This window comes from Solea senegalensis, linkage group LG3 (genome assembly GCF_019176455.1).
Source record: "Solea senegalensis isolate Sse05_10M linkage group LG3, IFAPA_SoseM_1, whole genome shotgun sequence".
NCBI lineage: Eukaryota > Metazoa > Chordata > Actinopteri > Pleuronectiformes > Soleidae > Solea > Solea senegalensis.
In genome coordinates, this window is record NC_058023.1 from 4,132,848 (window position 1) to 4,148,975 (window position 16,128).

At 43.3% G+C, this 16,128-nt stretch overlaps 2 protein-coding genes across 2 annotated transcripts; both read right to left on the reverse strand.

Annotated features, from left to right (window-relative positions):
• Nucleotides 1-2,191: 2,191 nt before the first annotated feature.
• Nucleotides 2,192-7,241, reverse strand: eno3 (enolase 3, (beta, muscle)). The gene is made up of 14 exons (XM_044020659.1): nucleotides 7,158-7,241; nucleotides 4,792-4,881; nucleotides 4,590-4,685; nucleotides 4,340-4,398; nucleotides 4,191-4,260; nucleotides 3,985-4,118; nucleotides 3,729-3,845; nucleotides 3,551-3,656; nucleotides 3,272-3,469; nucleotides 3,075-3,151; nucleotides 2,864-2,988; nucleotides 2,674-2,782; nucleotides 2,513-2,571; nucleotides 2,192-2,421 (listed from the first exon to the last, which is right to left on the reverse strand). The coding sequence occupies exons 2-14, from the start codon at nucleotides 4,874-4,876 to the stop codon at nucleotides 2,352-2,354; spliced, it is 1,305 nt and encodes a 434-aa protein (XP_043876594.1). The 5' UTR covers nucleotides 4,877-4,881; nucleotides 7,158-7,241; the 3' UTR covers nucleotides 2,192-2,351.
• A 1,973-nt stretch (nucleotides 7,242-9,214) lies between these two features.
• pfn1 (profilin 1) lies at nucleotides 9,215-13,262 on the reverse strand. Its single transcript, XM_044020699.1, has 4 exons — nucleotides 13,178-13,262; nucleotides 12,881-13,029; nucleotides 10,631-10,820; nucleotides 9,215-9,500 (listed from the first exon to the last, which is right to left on the reverse strand). Exons 2-4 carry the CDS (start codon nucleotides 13,019-13,021, stop codon nucleotides 9,403-9,405), a joined length of 429 nt encoding a protein of 142 aa, XP_043876634.1. The 5' UTR covers nucleotides 13,022-13,029; nucleotides 13,178-13,262; the 3' UTR covers nucleotides 9,215-9,402.
• Between the last annotated feature and the right edge of the window lie 2,866 nt (nucleotides 13,263-16,128).

Genomic DNA, 16,128 nt, shown 5'->3' on the forward strand with positions numbered 1-16,128 from the left:
AAAGAGGTCCCAAAATCCTTGTTAAGTAGTGGTGCACATAGAGGTTCATTAACAGGTTCCACGATAACGTGTAATGGTTCTTAAAGGGTTCCAGTGTCTTTCAAGAAAGGAAGAATGATGCTTCAAGATGTTCCACGAGTCCCTGAAGAGGGAACAGACGTCTGTTTGGAGGCTGGAATGATTTTTTAGGAAGTTCAAGAAAAACTTTTAGAGTTTCTTGGAGGGCTTCTGAGTCCTTGGAAAGGCTAAACAGGTCCTTGGAAGATCTGCAGTCATCCTTGATCACCCTTGTTGAGCAGTGATGAACATAGAGTTTCATAGAGAGGTTCCAGTCCAAGCAGAGGCTAAAATGGTCTCCAGTGATCCTGGAATGATAAGCAGAGGTACAGAAGTTTCCAGGAGTATTTGAAAATGGTCCTGAGTCCTTAAAATTGCTCAAAATAACACAAAAATATTCAGGAGTCCTGTTTACGGTTATCTGCAGATTAATAACACCTGGAGCTCCGGTGTGAAACAGCCAATCAGAGTGCAGTATTTTGACTGTACTGTAAACTCTCTCCCTCTCCTCACAACCTCTGACCTTGGTCGTCCGGCCTCCTTGTAAACCGTCACCGCAGCGACCGGGTCGTAGATGGCAACTATTTCCTGTGGAAAGGGGCGGGGTTACAAACATTCACATGGTCTGAAGGATAGGTGTGTGTGTGTGTGTTTGTGAGTGTGTGTGTGTGTGTGTGTGTTTAATGACCCCCCATCGTCTTTGTCCCAGTCAGACAAACCCCACCCCCATTCAGCTTCGACGTCATCAACCACGCACATAAAACACACACTCACGCACACACACACTCAGAGGGATAATAGCTCATCAGTCACCTTATTAGAGAGAAGGAGGTCACTGATCACAACACAGTGCAGTGTGTGTGTGTTGTAATACACACACACACACATTCCTGCCCCCCCACAGCGATACACACACTCGACTCACAACCTGAAAAACCTGATTAAACCAGATGAAAACTCCCTAAGACCAAAAGTCCCTGAAGAGGTCCTGGAGGAGCTTTATTAGCTACCTGAAAACCTTGAACAAGCTCTATTATCCTGTAGGGGGCAGCATAGGGGCCCTGTAAGATGTTTCAGAAGCTCAGGATGGGTTGCCGGGGATCTGTGTGCCAAGTTCCCCAGGTTTGAGGATTTTCCAGGGTCATTTTGACAGGTTTCTTGAGTCAGTCAGGAAACTTTCTAGCCTGGAGATTTTCAGAAGTTCATACAGAGGCTCAAAGATATTGAGGGGGCCTTGAAGCTTGGAGCTGGGAAACAGGAAGGAAATGAAACGAGGACCTAAAGGAGGTGAGGGTCGAGTGTCACCACGCCTCGTCACTCCTACTTCATACAGCTGCTGCTCATCGCCAGGCAACAGACGGACTTCTCCCCAAACTCCTTGGTCATTCGGCATTGACGTCACGAGTGTGTGGACATGAATAATGGATCTGTCTGAGTGTGAGAATCTGTTCTGTCGTGAGGCAATGCCTTTCAAGGTCTGTTTGGTTTTTTTTTATACCTGGCCTCAATTTCAAAATTGCAAAACTTTTTTTGGGTCTCCATCAGGCCTTGAGGAGTTTCCAGAGTCAATGAGAAGATTCCATGATGACAGAAGACAACAGCTTTTTATGGAATCCTTGTTAAATGTTGAAGCACCTTGATGAGGCTGATGGGTCCTGGTTTACTAGGTCTTGAATGGGATCAAGTTTGATCTGACAACTGTAGATTTGTCTCCATGGCAACGGCAGGAAAACTGAGGATCATAGTTCCTGAACCATGTTGAACCATTGTTCAACATTTTATTTTTATTGTTTTTAATGATTTTATTACAAAGATTCAGTTTCCATGGTTCTGTGATAACAGGACATAGTCACAGGGAATTCAGCTGGTCCTGTATCACAATGCGGGTTATTTTTACATTACATTACATTACATGTCATTTAGCAGACGCTTTTATCCAAAGCGACTTACAATGGAATCAAGTACAATTAGCCAGGGGTGGAATCGAACTTGCGACCATGATGTCTTTGGTACACAAGGTAGGGTCTTAACCACTGAGCCACTCCACCCCCATGAGGTGGGACCAGGGTTATTTGTGTAACCCTGGTTCTCTGCTAACAGGAGGAGGTTTTACAGACAGAAACAGGCAGCCATGTTTGTTTTCTTCCCTCATCTTTATTCAACCTTTGTGTTTTATATAGAAAACATCATGAATGGAATTATAGCCAGAGAGGCGGGGTCAAACCCATTGTGACCTCTCACCCCCAGCTTGTAAGGCGGAGTTGCTGTTGTCAGTCGGTTGTCACAACGGCACTTTAGTTGATCTTTGGGTGGCGGAAGTCTTTGCCAGCAAACTTAGCCTTGTCTCCAAGCTCCTCCTCAATCCTAAAGGTCAGAGGTCAAATCACATAGGTCATCTTTTTATTTTCTGCCAAAGAAATATGGCTTTTACTCTGAAAAGGCAGGAAGTTCTCACCTCATCAGTTGGTTGTATTTGGCTAGACGCTCTGATCTGCAGGGGGCGCCGGTTTTAATCTGAGAGAGACAGGTCACAGGGAGAGAGAGAGAGCGACAGGCATGTGGTTCAGACAATGTGTTGTTTTTGTCTATAAAGAGTCAACCTGTCTATCTGCATACCTGTCCAGTGCACAGTCCGACCACAAGGTCAGAGATGAATGTGTCCTCTGTCTCTCCGGAGCGATGACTGACCATCACACCCCAACCACTGCTCTGAGCCAGCTTACACCTGAGTAACAGGCAAAATATGAAGTTAAATTGAGTCATTGAACAAAGAGAAGACCGAGAGACAGATAGGCAGGTGTCTTACGCCTGGATAGACTCAGTCACAGAGCCAATCTGGTTGACTTTGAGCAGCAGACAGTTACAGGCCTTCTTGTCCACCGCCTGCTGGATCCTCTTGGGATTGGTCACTGTCAGGTCGTCTCCTACAATCTGATTGGTCAGACACATACACAGGTCAATGTCATCCCTTTTCTTCAGCCATAAAGACTCTGGCTGACATCACCTGTCTGTCTCACCTGTATGTCCACAGAGGCAGTGAACTTGGCCCACTGTTCCCAATCATCTTGGTCGAATGGATCCTCAATGGACTGGACTGGAAAGAGAGAGCGAGAGACAGAGACAGAATAGAACCTAACACATCATGAGGACATCAACAGACTCAAGAAAGGATGTGATACAAGTGGGTGTCCTGTCACAGACATGTCCACCTCACCGGGGTAGCCCTTGATGAAGCTGCGGTACAGGTCTCCCAGCTTCTCGCCACTGATGTGTCTTGCTGGGTCATCAGGGGACTTAAAGTCCAGGTCGTACTTTCCGCTGCGGAAGAACTCGGAAGCCGCTACATCCATGCCAATGATGATTTTGTCGGGATAGCCGGCCTTCGCAATGGCGGTCTTCAGCAGCTCCAGAGCTGCAGGGAGACAAACAGAGATGGGTCATGTGGGTCATTCCTCCCACAGAGTCACTTCCATCAAACATGCGCATGTCTCACCCTCGTTGTTCTCCAGGATGTTTGGCGCGAAGCCTCCCTCATCGCCCACATTGGTGGCGTCCTTCCCATACTTGGCCTTGATGACGTTCTTCAGATTGTGGTAGACCTGGACACAAACACTTGAGTGAGACAGTGAACAAGAGAATCAGCAGAACCAATCGGTGATGAACATCCGAACCTCAGCGCCGATCCTCATGGCCTCATGGAAGTTGGAAGCTCCGATGGGCAGAATCATGAACTCCTGCATGGCCAGTTTGTTTCCAGCGTGACTTCCTCCGTTGATGACGTTAAAGGCCTGAGGTGAGAATCGTTTACAGTTACAGGAACAATAACCACCAGCTATGGTAATGTAAGTGTTTTTTTGGCAACTGAAGCCTTTGAGGTCTTCAGTGAAGTTAAGCCCCTCCCACCAACCAGAAGCCACTCCCACTCACAGGAACAGGAAGTATGACATCTTTGTGCCCAGCGAGGTCAGCAATATGGCGGTACAGAGGAACGCCCTTCTCTGCTGCTCCGGCCTTACAGACGGCGAGAGACACGCCCAGGATGGCGTTAGCACCAAACTTAGCTGTGGAGAGAGAGAGACAGGTTAGACAAAGAGAGATATACAGACAGATAAGTCAGACAGACAGGTCCTTACATTTGTTTTCAGTTCCATCTAAATCCAACATGAACTTGTCGATCTTCTCCTGCTCCACAACACTGAACTTCTGCAAATATGACGATAGTCGTTGTTGTTGTTGTTGTTTATGTTGATGATGTTGTTATTTATGTTGCTGTTGTTGTTACCTTCTCAATCAGTGCGGGCGCGATGTCCACGTTCACATGTTTCACGGCTTTTAATGTACCTGCGGGGACAAACAAACATGTCATCTCCAGCCCCTACCAAGAGGAAACGATAGCTCAGCTCACGCCCGCTAACATATTTTGTCTGCAGTGCGTGGGACAACATGTGAATGCCCTAATTTCTTCTTCTACTGCTTTTTTATGGCATCTAATTACACAAATTATTTTGTTGATATCACTTTCTGGATCTGACCTTTGCCCAAGTAACGATCCTTGTCTTGGTCACGGAGCTCCAGGGCCTCGTGGACACCAGTCGACGCTCCGCTAGGAACTGCTGCCCTGAACAAACCTGAGAGACAGGCAAAGAGACAGAGAGAGAGAGTGGTCAAAGCGGCATTAATGCTCTGGCATTGGACCAAGTGAAGTTTAAAAGTTTAAAATGTGTGTGTCCTCACCTTTAGCCGTCCATAGGTCCACCTCCACTGTTGGGTTTCCTCTGGAGTCCAGAATCTCCCTAGCGTGAATCTTAGTGATGGACATCCTGACTGGAGGACAACAGATTGGAGAATAATGAGAAAGTGGACACTTGTCCCAGGATTAGAGGACTGCAACTGATGAGGACTGAGGTACTGAGTCATAGTCAGAGCTGATTGTGATTTGAGAGCCCCCTGTTTCGAGAGCTGGCTCACTCTCCTTCACAAAGCCCATAGAGATAATCAGCGTTTTTAGCTTGTAGGAACACAGGAGCCACTGGTCTACTGCTGCCCCGTGTGGTCAGTTTGTGTCACTGAGGTGAATGTGAATGAAGAATTTTGAAAAACCGAAGTGACAAAATAAGACATTTTAACTTACTCATGGAGGCAGCAGTGGATCAACAACTGCAATGTGTTGTAATGTAAAATCACAGATTTTCTGTCTGGACTTTGGTGTGGGAGAGTGAGTGGTTTACAAACTTCAGTTTCTTGTTGGAAAACAGTCCAACAGTGGGTTAAAGCTGAAAATATGGGTAGGTTGATTTCAATAGATGAGTCTTTGGGTCCCTGCTGGCAGCCATGTTTTACCATTTTGTCTCAGGCTGGTTTTCAGCACAGGGGGGCGCTCACAGTGCAGTCAGTACCAACTCTCTGTACCTCATACAATCACACTTTAAAAAGACAAAAAAACAACCTGAACTATCTTTAATAAGAGAAGACATTGACCAATGACCTTGAAAACAAACACCCACCACTAACCAGAGGTCAAACCACTAACCTCACTGTGTGTGTGTGTGTGTGTGTGTGTGAGTGCGTGAGTGTGTGTGTGTGTGTGTGTGTGTCAGACCTGCTGCAGAGACTCTGTTTAACGCCATGATGCCTCCATAGTGGCTGACATCAAGGTTATATGCTATCAGACCCTGCCCACCTCTACCCACACAGCCAATGAGAGAGCTTCTCACATGACAGAAGGCCAATGGGACAATATAGGGACAGACCATTGTAGTTCTAAAAGACGGGGTGTTGGGGTGAGAGGTGGTCAGTGGCTGTGTGTCCTCCAGGGACAGTTATAAATACAGTAAGGCTCCCTGACCTTTCTGCACTGGCCTGGACTTCCTCCTGTCTGTAATACAGATACACTCACACACTCTTGACATTTGTGGAGGTATTTGTGAACTCTGAAAACTAAAAGGTCCTTGGGTCTGCTCACACACTCAACCACATGACCTCAGTGACACCCACTTTCACAAACTGTAAACCGTCCTGACAGTAGCTAGCAACTGTTTTGTTGAAAATGTATTTTTTTTAAATTAAAAATAACATACATGTTTGCGGAAAGTGATTCGCACTTTTACGTCTATGTTGACCTATCAGTTATTAGAATACTCTCACCAACAATACTACTGCTAACACTGTTTCTGTTCAAAACTACTACTAAAAAGTACTACTCTTCAGACAGATGCTTCCTTTAGCATTACCTCTACCGCTAACAAAACGACAACTACTACAGCTAATACTACTCTTAAGACTTCTTCCACTACCTCTACTGCTAACAAAATGACAACTACTACAGCTAATACTACTCTTAAGACTACTTACACTTCCTCTACTGCTAACAAAACGACAACAACCGTTAGTACTAAAACTAATGCTACCACTGCTCCTGCTGCTAACACTACTCGTACGGCTACTTCTGTCACTAACACTACTGTTACTAGTACTATTGATAACAGTTCTGCTGCTACTCCTAATACGATTGCAACTGCTGGCAACTGATATGACAGCTAACACTGTTGCCTAAAATACTGTTCGTATTACTGCTAATATGAGCACTAATACTGCTAACAATACTTATGTTAATGCTAATGTGGCTGCTACTGGTGACACTTATTCTAATAGCATTGTTAAGGTCTGGCAAAGGTTTAGCCATACTGTATGTGAACACAAAAACATTCAGGTGTGTATCTGATGGCCTCCTGACTCTCAACATGTTCATTTGTCCTTGTGTCCACGTCTGTCTGTGTTTGTCTGTCTGTGTGGACTTTGTTCCACAACTGTATGTCACTCTTTGACCTTTATGTGGCTGAAGGTTGAAGCCTTGGAGGTTTTTTTCCTTCATCTGTCACTTCACTGACTGTTGGTAAAACAAATGACTGAAATATGTTAGACACAAATGGACTTGTCAACGCTCACCAGGAAACTCGAGTAGACTTTCAGAATAAGAGAGGGAAGTGAAGCAGGTATGAAAGGTGACTAAGCTGGAGACAAATTTAGACCACAACCAGAAACCTGGACACAAATCGGAAACAAACTGACCAAGTGGAGAGCTCCACTCTACTTCAGCCTACCTGTTAGAGAAGGTGTCGTCTGTGGCCGCGTGTCTGTCCGTCCGACTGTCCGACTGACATGGAACGTGTCTGTCTGTTCTGTTGCAGGGTTTTTATAGACACTCCATGTCAGGGGAGGGAGCTGCGAGCAGAGGCAGGGAGTGTCTGCCTATGACATGACGACAAAAAAGAGAAAAACCCACAGCACCAACAGCTGACCCAAATAACAACACAATCAAGACACGTTTGTGGTCTTTTTACACGGCTTTGTGCTTGTTTTGGTCATTTTGTGTGGATATTTTCAGTATTTCTTTCATATTTTTCGTATCGTAATGTGGGTGTTTTTCCCCTCTTTGTGGTTGTTTAGAGTTAACTTTTGGTAATTTTGTGTTCTTGTCTATTTGTGGTTATTTTGTGTCTCGTTTCCAATTATTTCACATGTCTTTGTGGACTTTTTTACATCTCTGTCTTTGGTTTGCATCTCATGTCTAGTCATTTTATGTTTCTTTTGGGTTGTTTTTTTGTCTATTTGTGGTCATTTCGTGATTCTTTCGTGATAGTTTTTTTTTGTGGTAATTTTGTGTCTCTTTGTCATAGTTTTTGATGGTTTGTGGTCATTTTGTCTATTTGTTCTTTCACATCTCTTTGTAGACTTTTTTTTATATCTCTGCCAATGTGGTCATTTTGTGTCACTTTTAGATTTTTTTTTGTGGTGATTTTGTCCCTTTATTGTGTGATTTGTATAGCTCTTAGGAGCTGTTTTGTGTTTCTTTGTAAAGACGAGCGAATATATACTATATGACTGTGAGGGGTAGGACGGTCCCTAACTCTTCCACAGAGAAGGTCAAAGTTCATTTGAAGAAGAAATTTGAGAACAGCTCCAGAGACTGCAAAGGGCAATGACACACAAACACACACACGCACGCACGCACACACACACAGGCCTGTCCAGTGTGTGTATAAGTGTCACTGCAAAGGGCAACGATACACATGCTCATGCAAACACACACACACACACACACACACACAGAGAAGACACCTTACCCTTTACACTCACCTTTAACTGCACTTCACACACACACACACAGACACACAAACCGCAGCCTTTACTGAAGGCTAAATATAAGTGCACATGACTCAATCAGGGATGGGGGGGGGTCGTAGAGGTGGGGGTGGGGTCCATCTCATTTTATACGAATTATCTTATATTCAAACCTGTAACTAGGTTTTTTGTTTGTGTTTTTTTTAAATGACACCATTTCTGACCCCTCTGTCAACAAGCTGCAGTATCAATAAAGCACATTTGAATGTGTCACAAATGTGACAAATTGAATAATTCATCCTTTCACGGATCAAGTGATGGAAGTATCTGCAGCACTAACTCGTTGTTTGCCCCGTGGCAGTAACTATAGTAACAGTTTTATTTAAAAAAATTAGCTACCGAGTTAGGGTTTGAAGTAAATGGAGGATGCTAATGACCAGCTGCCACCTAGCCCATGAGCCCCTCGTCAATTAGGTGGTGCTAAAGGTGTAAAGGTGGAGATGCACTAGGTCAACCAGGAAATTACTAATACTAACAAGCTGAAAGAAGACATCGCCACCTAGTGTCATGGAGGCGGACACTGTTTATTCAGTTTTTACTCACTATTTAATCAGAAGACAGTTTTTTTGATTTGTGGACATTTTGTGTCTCTTTAGGATTGTTTTTCGTTTTGTGGACATTTCGTATCTCTTTAGGATTTTTTTTTTTGTTTTGTGGACATTTTTTGTCTCTTTAGGATTGGACATTTTGTGTCTCTTTAGGATTGTTTTTCGTTTTGTGGACATTTCGTATCTCTTTAGGATTTTTTTTTTTGTTTTGTGGACATTTTGTGTCTCTTTAGGATTGTTTTTCTTGTTTTGTGGACATTTTGTGTCTCTTTAAGAGAGTTTTCAATGGTTTGTGGTCATTTAGTGTCTGTTGTTTGGTCATTTCACATCTCTTTTTAGACTTTTTTGTTTCTCCGTCGTCATGGTCATTCTGTGTCAGTACAACCACGGCTGGACATGAACACACACACACACAAAAAGGGTCAGACTTTCATAATAAACACATTGCTCTTTATTCAGAGTGCTGCAGCTCAGTGTGTGTGAGATTATCATGACAACGTAGCGGAATAAACTTTTCCTCCACTGACAAAAAACTGTTGATCTACAAAATCTAAACAAGCAGAAGGTCGGGGTTGGCAGCCATGTGGTTTGGCGGTTGCAGAACCAGAATTTGGAATTAATACGAGTTTTCCCGAAGTTGTTTAACAACTTCGTTAACTATTGGGTTTATCTGTCCAGCGTAAGCACCTTCGACTCCTGTAGCAATAACGAGAGCTGTGGAAACACAGAGACACAGTCATTGGTTGAGGGAAACTGCAGCAGAGGATAGCATGCTAACACCACCATCTTGGTTTAGCATGTTAGCACAAACACGACACAGCATAGACAAGTACAAGTACGTCGACATCCAACCCTTTCATCATATACACGTTTATATTGTAAACCATTTATTGTTCCATATCAAAACAAACACTTTTATTTTGAAATGATGGGAAGTATCATCATAACTGTGATTATTTCAGTGTCTTTTTCTCAAAAATGTTTGAATCTTTATTTAAATTGACTGGCCCGCTACTGGTCAAACTAGAAACTCAGTGACCCCCCCGTCGTTTGACTTTGAGACCCCTGGTTTAGCAGGTTTACACAACAAGGAGAAACTACATAAAAGCTTTGTAGTGCAATCCTTTGCACTGTGCTTTGACCCTATCCTAATATGACAGCAAATGGACCACCACAAGAGGGAGTAGTTACCTGTAAAATGGCCAAAACATTTTTTAAAGGATTTAAATATTTACTTTTTTCATATTCGGTGCACACAACGTCTGGCACAGGAATCAAACCGAACAATGCCGGACTGTTGATCAGTTAAAAAGACTTAAAATCTCCAACATTTAGCAATGGAAATGTCTAAAATCTCAATATTTAACAGAGGAGCCTGGTGTATTTAGCGACAGCACTGCCAAAAGCCGGCGACTGAACTTTTCTGTGAATAGAATCAATTTTTAATGAATTGATTCTAATGATTCAGTTACACCAAAAAACATCCTCGTTATAGTCCCTAGTTTGTGTCGCGTATAAAACAACGCCACGGCAGTTTCACGCAGCCGTGCTATGATGACCCCCGCCCACGTTGAGGACATACTGTGAAGTCATGGAACACAACGTGCTAGGCCTTTGTTGTTGTTGCACTCACTCCTAGCAACACAGACTAAGACGTTTTTAAGACTGACGGGGGTGTGCTAAGATTTTCTACTGCAGGCTAGAAGGTGGTGGTCCTTCTCCTACAAATTCAGCTCCATGTAGTTTGTCCAAGGCGTCTCACCATACCAACGTGCGCACGTAAAAACAAGCTAATCTCCTAGCATGCTAGCTGGTTGGAGTTTTAACGTTGTGTGTTGTCTTACTTTTGTGTGATTTGCCGATACAGATGACAAAGCTATTTTCTTGTGGATCCTTGGTTTTCTTCTTCAGATCCATGCAGTGTTCCGGTTCATCCAAAAGGTTTCTGATGAGTTGGCACTTATATCCACAGAGGAGGGGACCACTTTGATATAAATCAGCCCCGCCAGTCACTATTCTCTTAATCTCACTTGACTGAGAGAGAGACAGAGAAAGACAGAGAGAGAGAGAGAGAGAGAGAGAGTTTAACATATACACACACATGCTTTTCCTGGTGCACTTTTAAGGACCAATGATGCAGTAGTGAGGACAAACAAAATGTCCTCCTCTGTCAGGGTGGAGTTTCAGCTCCACTGGTCTGACTGGTTTGACATTGCTGTGACGGATCATGTGCTGCACTTTGTGACTGTAAAAAAAGGCAAATCACTTCTAAAAGTAAAAGTATATTTCACTGTAAAACTACCATTTTAACTGCAAAAGTGCCATACTCCAAATACCCCACTGTAAGTGTAAATGTACCGTGACTATGAAAATGATGTTAATGTCAAAGTAATCTGTTGCAGTAAAAGTACTCTGTTTGTACACTTTCTTACTGTAAAAAGTACTCCGTTACTGCTTAAGTACCAATTCCTGTGTCAGTGTACTGCTTCTGTAAAAGTTTAAGATACTCAATGTAAACGACAGTACTCTGACACTGTAAACTGACTCACTCTCTTGACAAATTTTACTTTTTCTAATAGAACACTGTGAAACTATTTTAACATACTCTTGAGTCATTACAGGACAAAAATGTCCACTTCCAAGAACTGTTTTAAAAACATTCCAGATTAATATTTGTTCTGCTTTTTTCCTGCATAAACTCTTAAACAAGATCAAAGGATGGACATTTTTACCACAGTTTTATTTTTTTTTAAATAAATAACAACAGTGACTTGAAGTAATCAAACTAGTAATTAAAGTATTAAAATCCTCAAAACTTTTGAAGTTGAAAGTTGAAAGTTTTGAGCAAGGCTTTAGTTGTTTAAGAGATTTATGCAGAAACATCTTTAAATCTGCAATGTTTTGATAGTTTGGAAGTGGACATTTTTGGCCTCTAAGGACTTAAGAAGGTAGTAAATTAAAGTGAAGCCTGAAGGTTAATTATTTACAACATAAAATGAGTGACATGTTATCATTATGTAACTTCAACTGTTAAAAAAAACAAAAAACGATCATCTCCGATTATCTTCCTTCACAGACCGATCAGTTTGGTTATTGATCAGCAAAGAGTCGATGATGAGCCGACTCAGCAGAGAGGGAGAGAAGAATGTGAGGACGACAAGTCATGACATGACCCACACACACACACTGAGGACCTGCATAGACAAAACCACTTTGTGAAACCAACCAACCCCTGATACACATACACTGTGTGTGGTTGGGTTTGTCTGTCTTTGTGAGGACCAGCGTCAGTCTTGGACCCAGCGTGTGGACCCAACGTTAAAGGGTTTTTTCAGGGTTTAGACCGGGTTTTAGGGTTAGGGTAAGGCATTTTAGTTGTGATGGTTAAGGTTAGGGTAAGGGGCAATAAGTGTGTATGTGTGCCTCACACAACCTGCAGGCCTACATTGTGTAATCGCTCACGCTCACACTCAGAAGGAGAAGTGATCGTCTCCACTTCCTGTCTTTGGCGGTCTTTTTCGACATGTGTCCTTATAAGGCAGTTGAAGTTGATGCTCAGCCTTCTGCTGCGATGGAAAAAAAACAAAACCACAGAAACTTCCGGATATGATACAGACGGACGCGTTCGGAGACCTGCAACAAATACAAGCGCAAAAAATGCTCTTCAAAGATGCAATCGGGGGAAAAAAGGTTCTCCTGCAGCACCTGAAAAACCTCTAGGTCCGCCTGCCTGGTCTGACAGAGCGGGAACCAGCAGGACGACAAAATGAACACGCCCCAAAAACAGAGAGAGGGAGAAGAAAAAAATCAAGTGACAGCTGCTGCACTAACTATTTTAACAAAATGACGTAACAGCTGCTGCCGCGTGTCATGTAATGTCACAAAATGTTGCCTCGTCGCTTAACGACGGCAAAGACAAAAAAAAAATCATTTTTTATTGTTATTTTGTTTGTTTAACGTTGGCTCCATCAGGAAATGAACGAGTCTGAAGGAGGAAGTGGGGACGACGATTTTTACAGTGTAGAGTCAAAGAGACAAATACACAAACATGATGGTGTGGGTGTCATTGTGTGTGTGTGTGTGTGTATGCTTACCGTGATGTTTTTTAACTCTGGGGTGGCTGCCCACACACTCTCTTGTCCGGCTTCGTGGCCACAGATTGCAGCCTGATCCACCCAAATTTTTCCATCTTTGTCAGGTTTCTTCAATGAGTTGAGCCACCCTTCCCACGACATCCTGATCACTGACACACACACACACACACACACACAACAAAACAATACAAAACAAAATATTTCAGTGCAAACTCCTGTAGAACCTGGTCAATCAACATTGGATGTCTAATACCACACAGATAGTGTGTGAGTGTGTATGTGACAAGCTCAGCTCACCTGTGCAGGTAGACCCTTGTGTATGACAAAGAGAGAGAGAGAGAGAGAAGTCGAATGCAAAAATGAGGAAGATGTGGCGTCTTTTATAGCAGTGACCCCTCCCAGGCTCGAGGCAGCTTCCTGCCTCTCTCACTTGCAGTGTCTCTCACCCTCTCTCTCTCACCTGGGAAGTAAAGAATAAGGAAGTGTGTTCACACACACACACACACTCACATTCCTGAGCCAGTACAGACCTGTAGACTGAAGATTGTAGTATGTAATGTCTCTTTCTGTGTGTGTGTTGTTCTATCAGGACCAGTCTCAGAACTGTTCAAATGGTTAATAATTCAGATTGCTTTTTTTATTTTGACGGGTGCCCGTATTTGTACCTGTGGCTGTGCTGCAAAGCGGCCTGAGGCGGGGAGGCTCGCTCTCAGGTGACAACATGGCTGCCAGCAGGGGGACCCAAGGAAAGAAAAAACAAAAACAGACTCCTCTCCTGATACAATCCATGTCAGCGGAGGTCTAAGACGTCTGCACACATCTGCGTGTCCTTTTTTTCAGAAAAAGGCAAAGTTTGTAAACCACGCACACTCCCACACCAAAGTCCATCGAGAAGACCAGTGATTTTAGCTCGCTGGGACACAGGAGCTGCTGGTCTACTACTGCCTCATGTGGTCAGTTTGTGTCACAAAGGTAAATCTGAATTTAGCATTTAAAATGCCAAATTCACAAAAATAACACATTTGAACTTACTGATGGAAACAGCTGTGGATCTGTTTTGAATGCGGTGTTGGATGCGGTGTTTGATAATAGCAGCTACTATATCCAGTTGTCCTAGCGTCAGTGTTTGACATTAGCAGCTACTATAACCAGTTGTCCTAGCATCAATGCTTGACATTAGCAGCTACTATAACCAGTTGTCTTGGCGTCAGTGTTTGACATTAGCGGCTACTATAGCCAGTTGTCCTAGCATCAATGTTTGACATTAGCAGTTACTATAACAAGTTGACCTAGCATCAATGTTTGACATTAGCAGCTACTATAACCAGTTGTCCTAGCGCAGTGTTTACATTAGCAGCTACTAAAACCAGTTGTCCTAGCATCAATGTTTAACATTAGCAGCTACTATTACCAGTTGTCCTAGCATCAATGTTTGACATTGGCAGCTACTAAATCCAGTTGTAATAGCATCAATGCTTGACATTAGCAGCTACTACAAGCAGTTGTCCTAGCGTCAGTGTTTGACATTAGCAGCTACTATCACCAGTTGTCCTAGCATCAATGCAGCTACTATATCCAGTTGTCTTAACATCAATGTTTGACATTAGCAGCTATTATAACCAATTGTCCTAGCATCCATGCAGCTACTATATCCAGTTGCCCTAGCATCAGTGTTTGACATTAGCAGCTACTATAACCAATTGTCCTAGCATCAATGTTTGACATTAGCAGCTACTATATCCAGTTGCCATGGCATTGGTATTTCACATTAGTGGCTCCAGTAACCATTTTGCAGCTTTCGCGGCTACTTTAGCCGCTAAATTAGCAACCTAAAAACAGCTGCCGCAGTAGGAATGATTTTAGCAAGTACTCAAAATGTTACTTCTGCATGGACTAGCCGCAGCAGTTCCTGTGTGTGTATGTGTGTGTGTGTACTCCTGCTGTTGGATCTCTGTGAGGACCAGGAGACAGGTCAAACAGGTATAGACAAGTGGAGCCTCTCCTATGCAAACCAGGCAAGTCCGGCAAAGTTGTCACCTTTGACCTCAGGGCAGGGAAAAGAAAGATAAAAACGAGTGTGTGTGAAGGGGGTTGAGAAGAACAAGTTTATACAAGTCATCATCTACAGTATGCATAGCCCTGGGGCACACACACACACACATGCAGTATCTAGTTCAGTTGCTGAATACAGGAAACAGGAAGTAGAAACTCAAACCAAACTCTCGTTTGCTCAGTGTTCAATCTTTCAGTTCAACTTCAGTGTGACTCTAAGACGTCAGTATACTGTTGTATAATATCTTATTTTACTGTATGATATTAACCTGACTTTTACTAGTCTTCAAATTAAAGTCACAAAAAAGTCTGATGTCATCACAGACATCAGTGTGATTCATGCCATCATAGACCTTTCCACGTGGACGTGATTTAAATGTCGACATGGATTCAGCGAGTCGTGCTGTGAGTCCGCAGGTTCTGAATAGAGGACGGGGACGCGAGGAGTCTGAAGAAACAAAATGGCGGCGGACAGCTCGCGAACCACTACGCTTCCATTTATGGTGTTTAGAGCAGAGCACGAACACACACACACACACACACACACAGTAACCTCATTCTCTGAGTCAAGACGGAAGAAGTTAAGGCGAGCGATTTAAGAGGAAGTGGTGCCACTTTGTCACATTTTACTGCAGTTTCATGAATATCGTGTGTGTGTCTGTGTGTGTGTGTGTGTGCACTGCAATCACACACGTGCAAAAACAAGTGATCACAAACGCACTTTCAGATACCCGATAAATCAGAAACTTAAAAGCAGCCAAGCCCATTTCCTGTCAGCACCACTGACTTCCTATAGAGAGGATTACACTTGTTTCTCACACATTATGCACACACACCTACGTCCTTTTAAGGACATTGCGTTGACTTCCATTCATTCGGGCGGCCTACCCAAGGCCTCGTCTCTAACCTTTAACTGAACCACAATTCAAATCTTAGCCCTAAACTCAGAAAAACTTGGTCCTAAACCAGTTCCTCATCCCTGGGGAACTGGTTGGTCAGCGTTTACACAAGAGCATGTGGACATTTTATATCTTTATATCCTCTTACTCTTACCTTAACCATCACAACTAAGTGCCTAACCTTAACCCTTAACCGAACAATAATTCTAATCTTTGACTTAAGCCTAAATCTCTCATTACGAAATGAGGTTCTGCCTCATTAGGACCAGGTTTTGGTCTCCACGAGGACCACTGGTC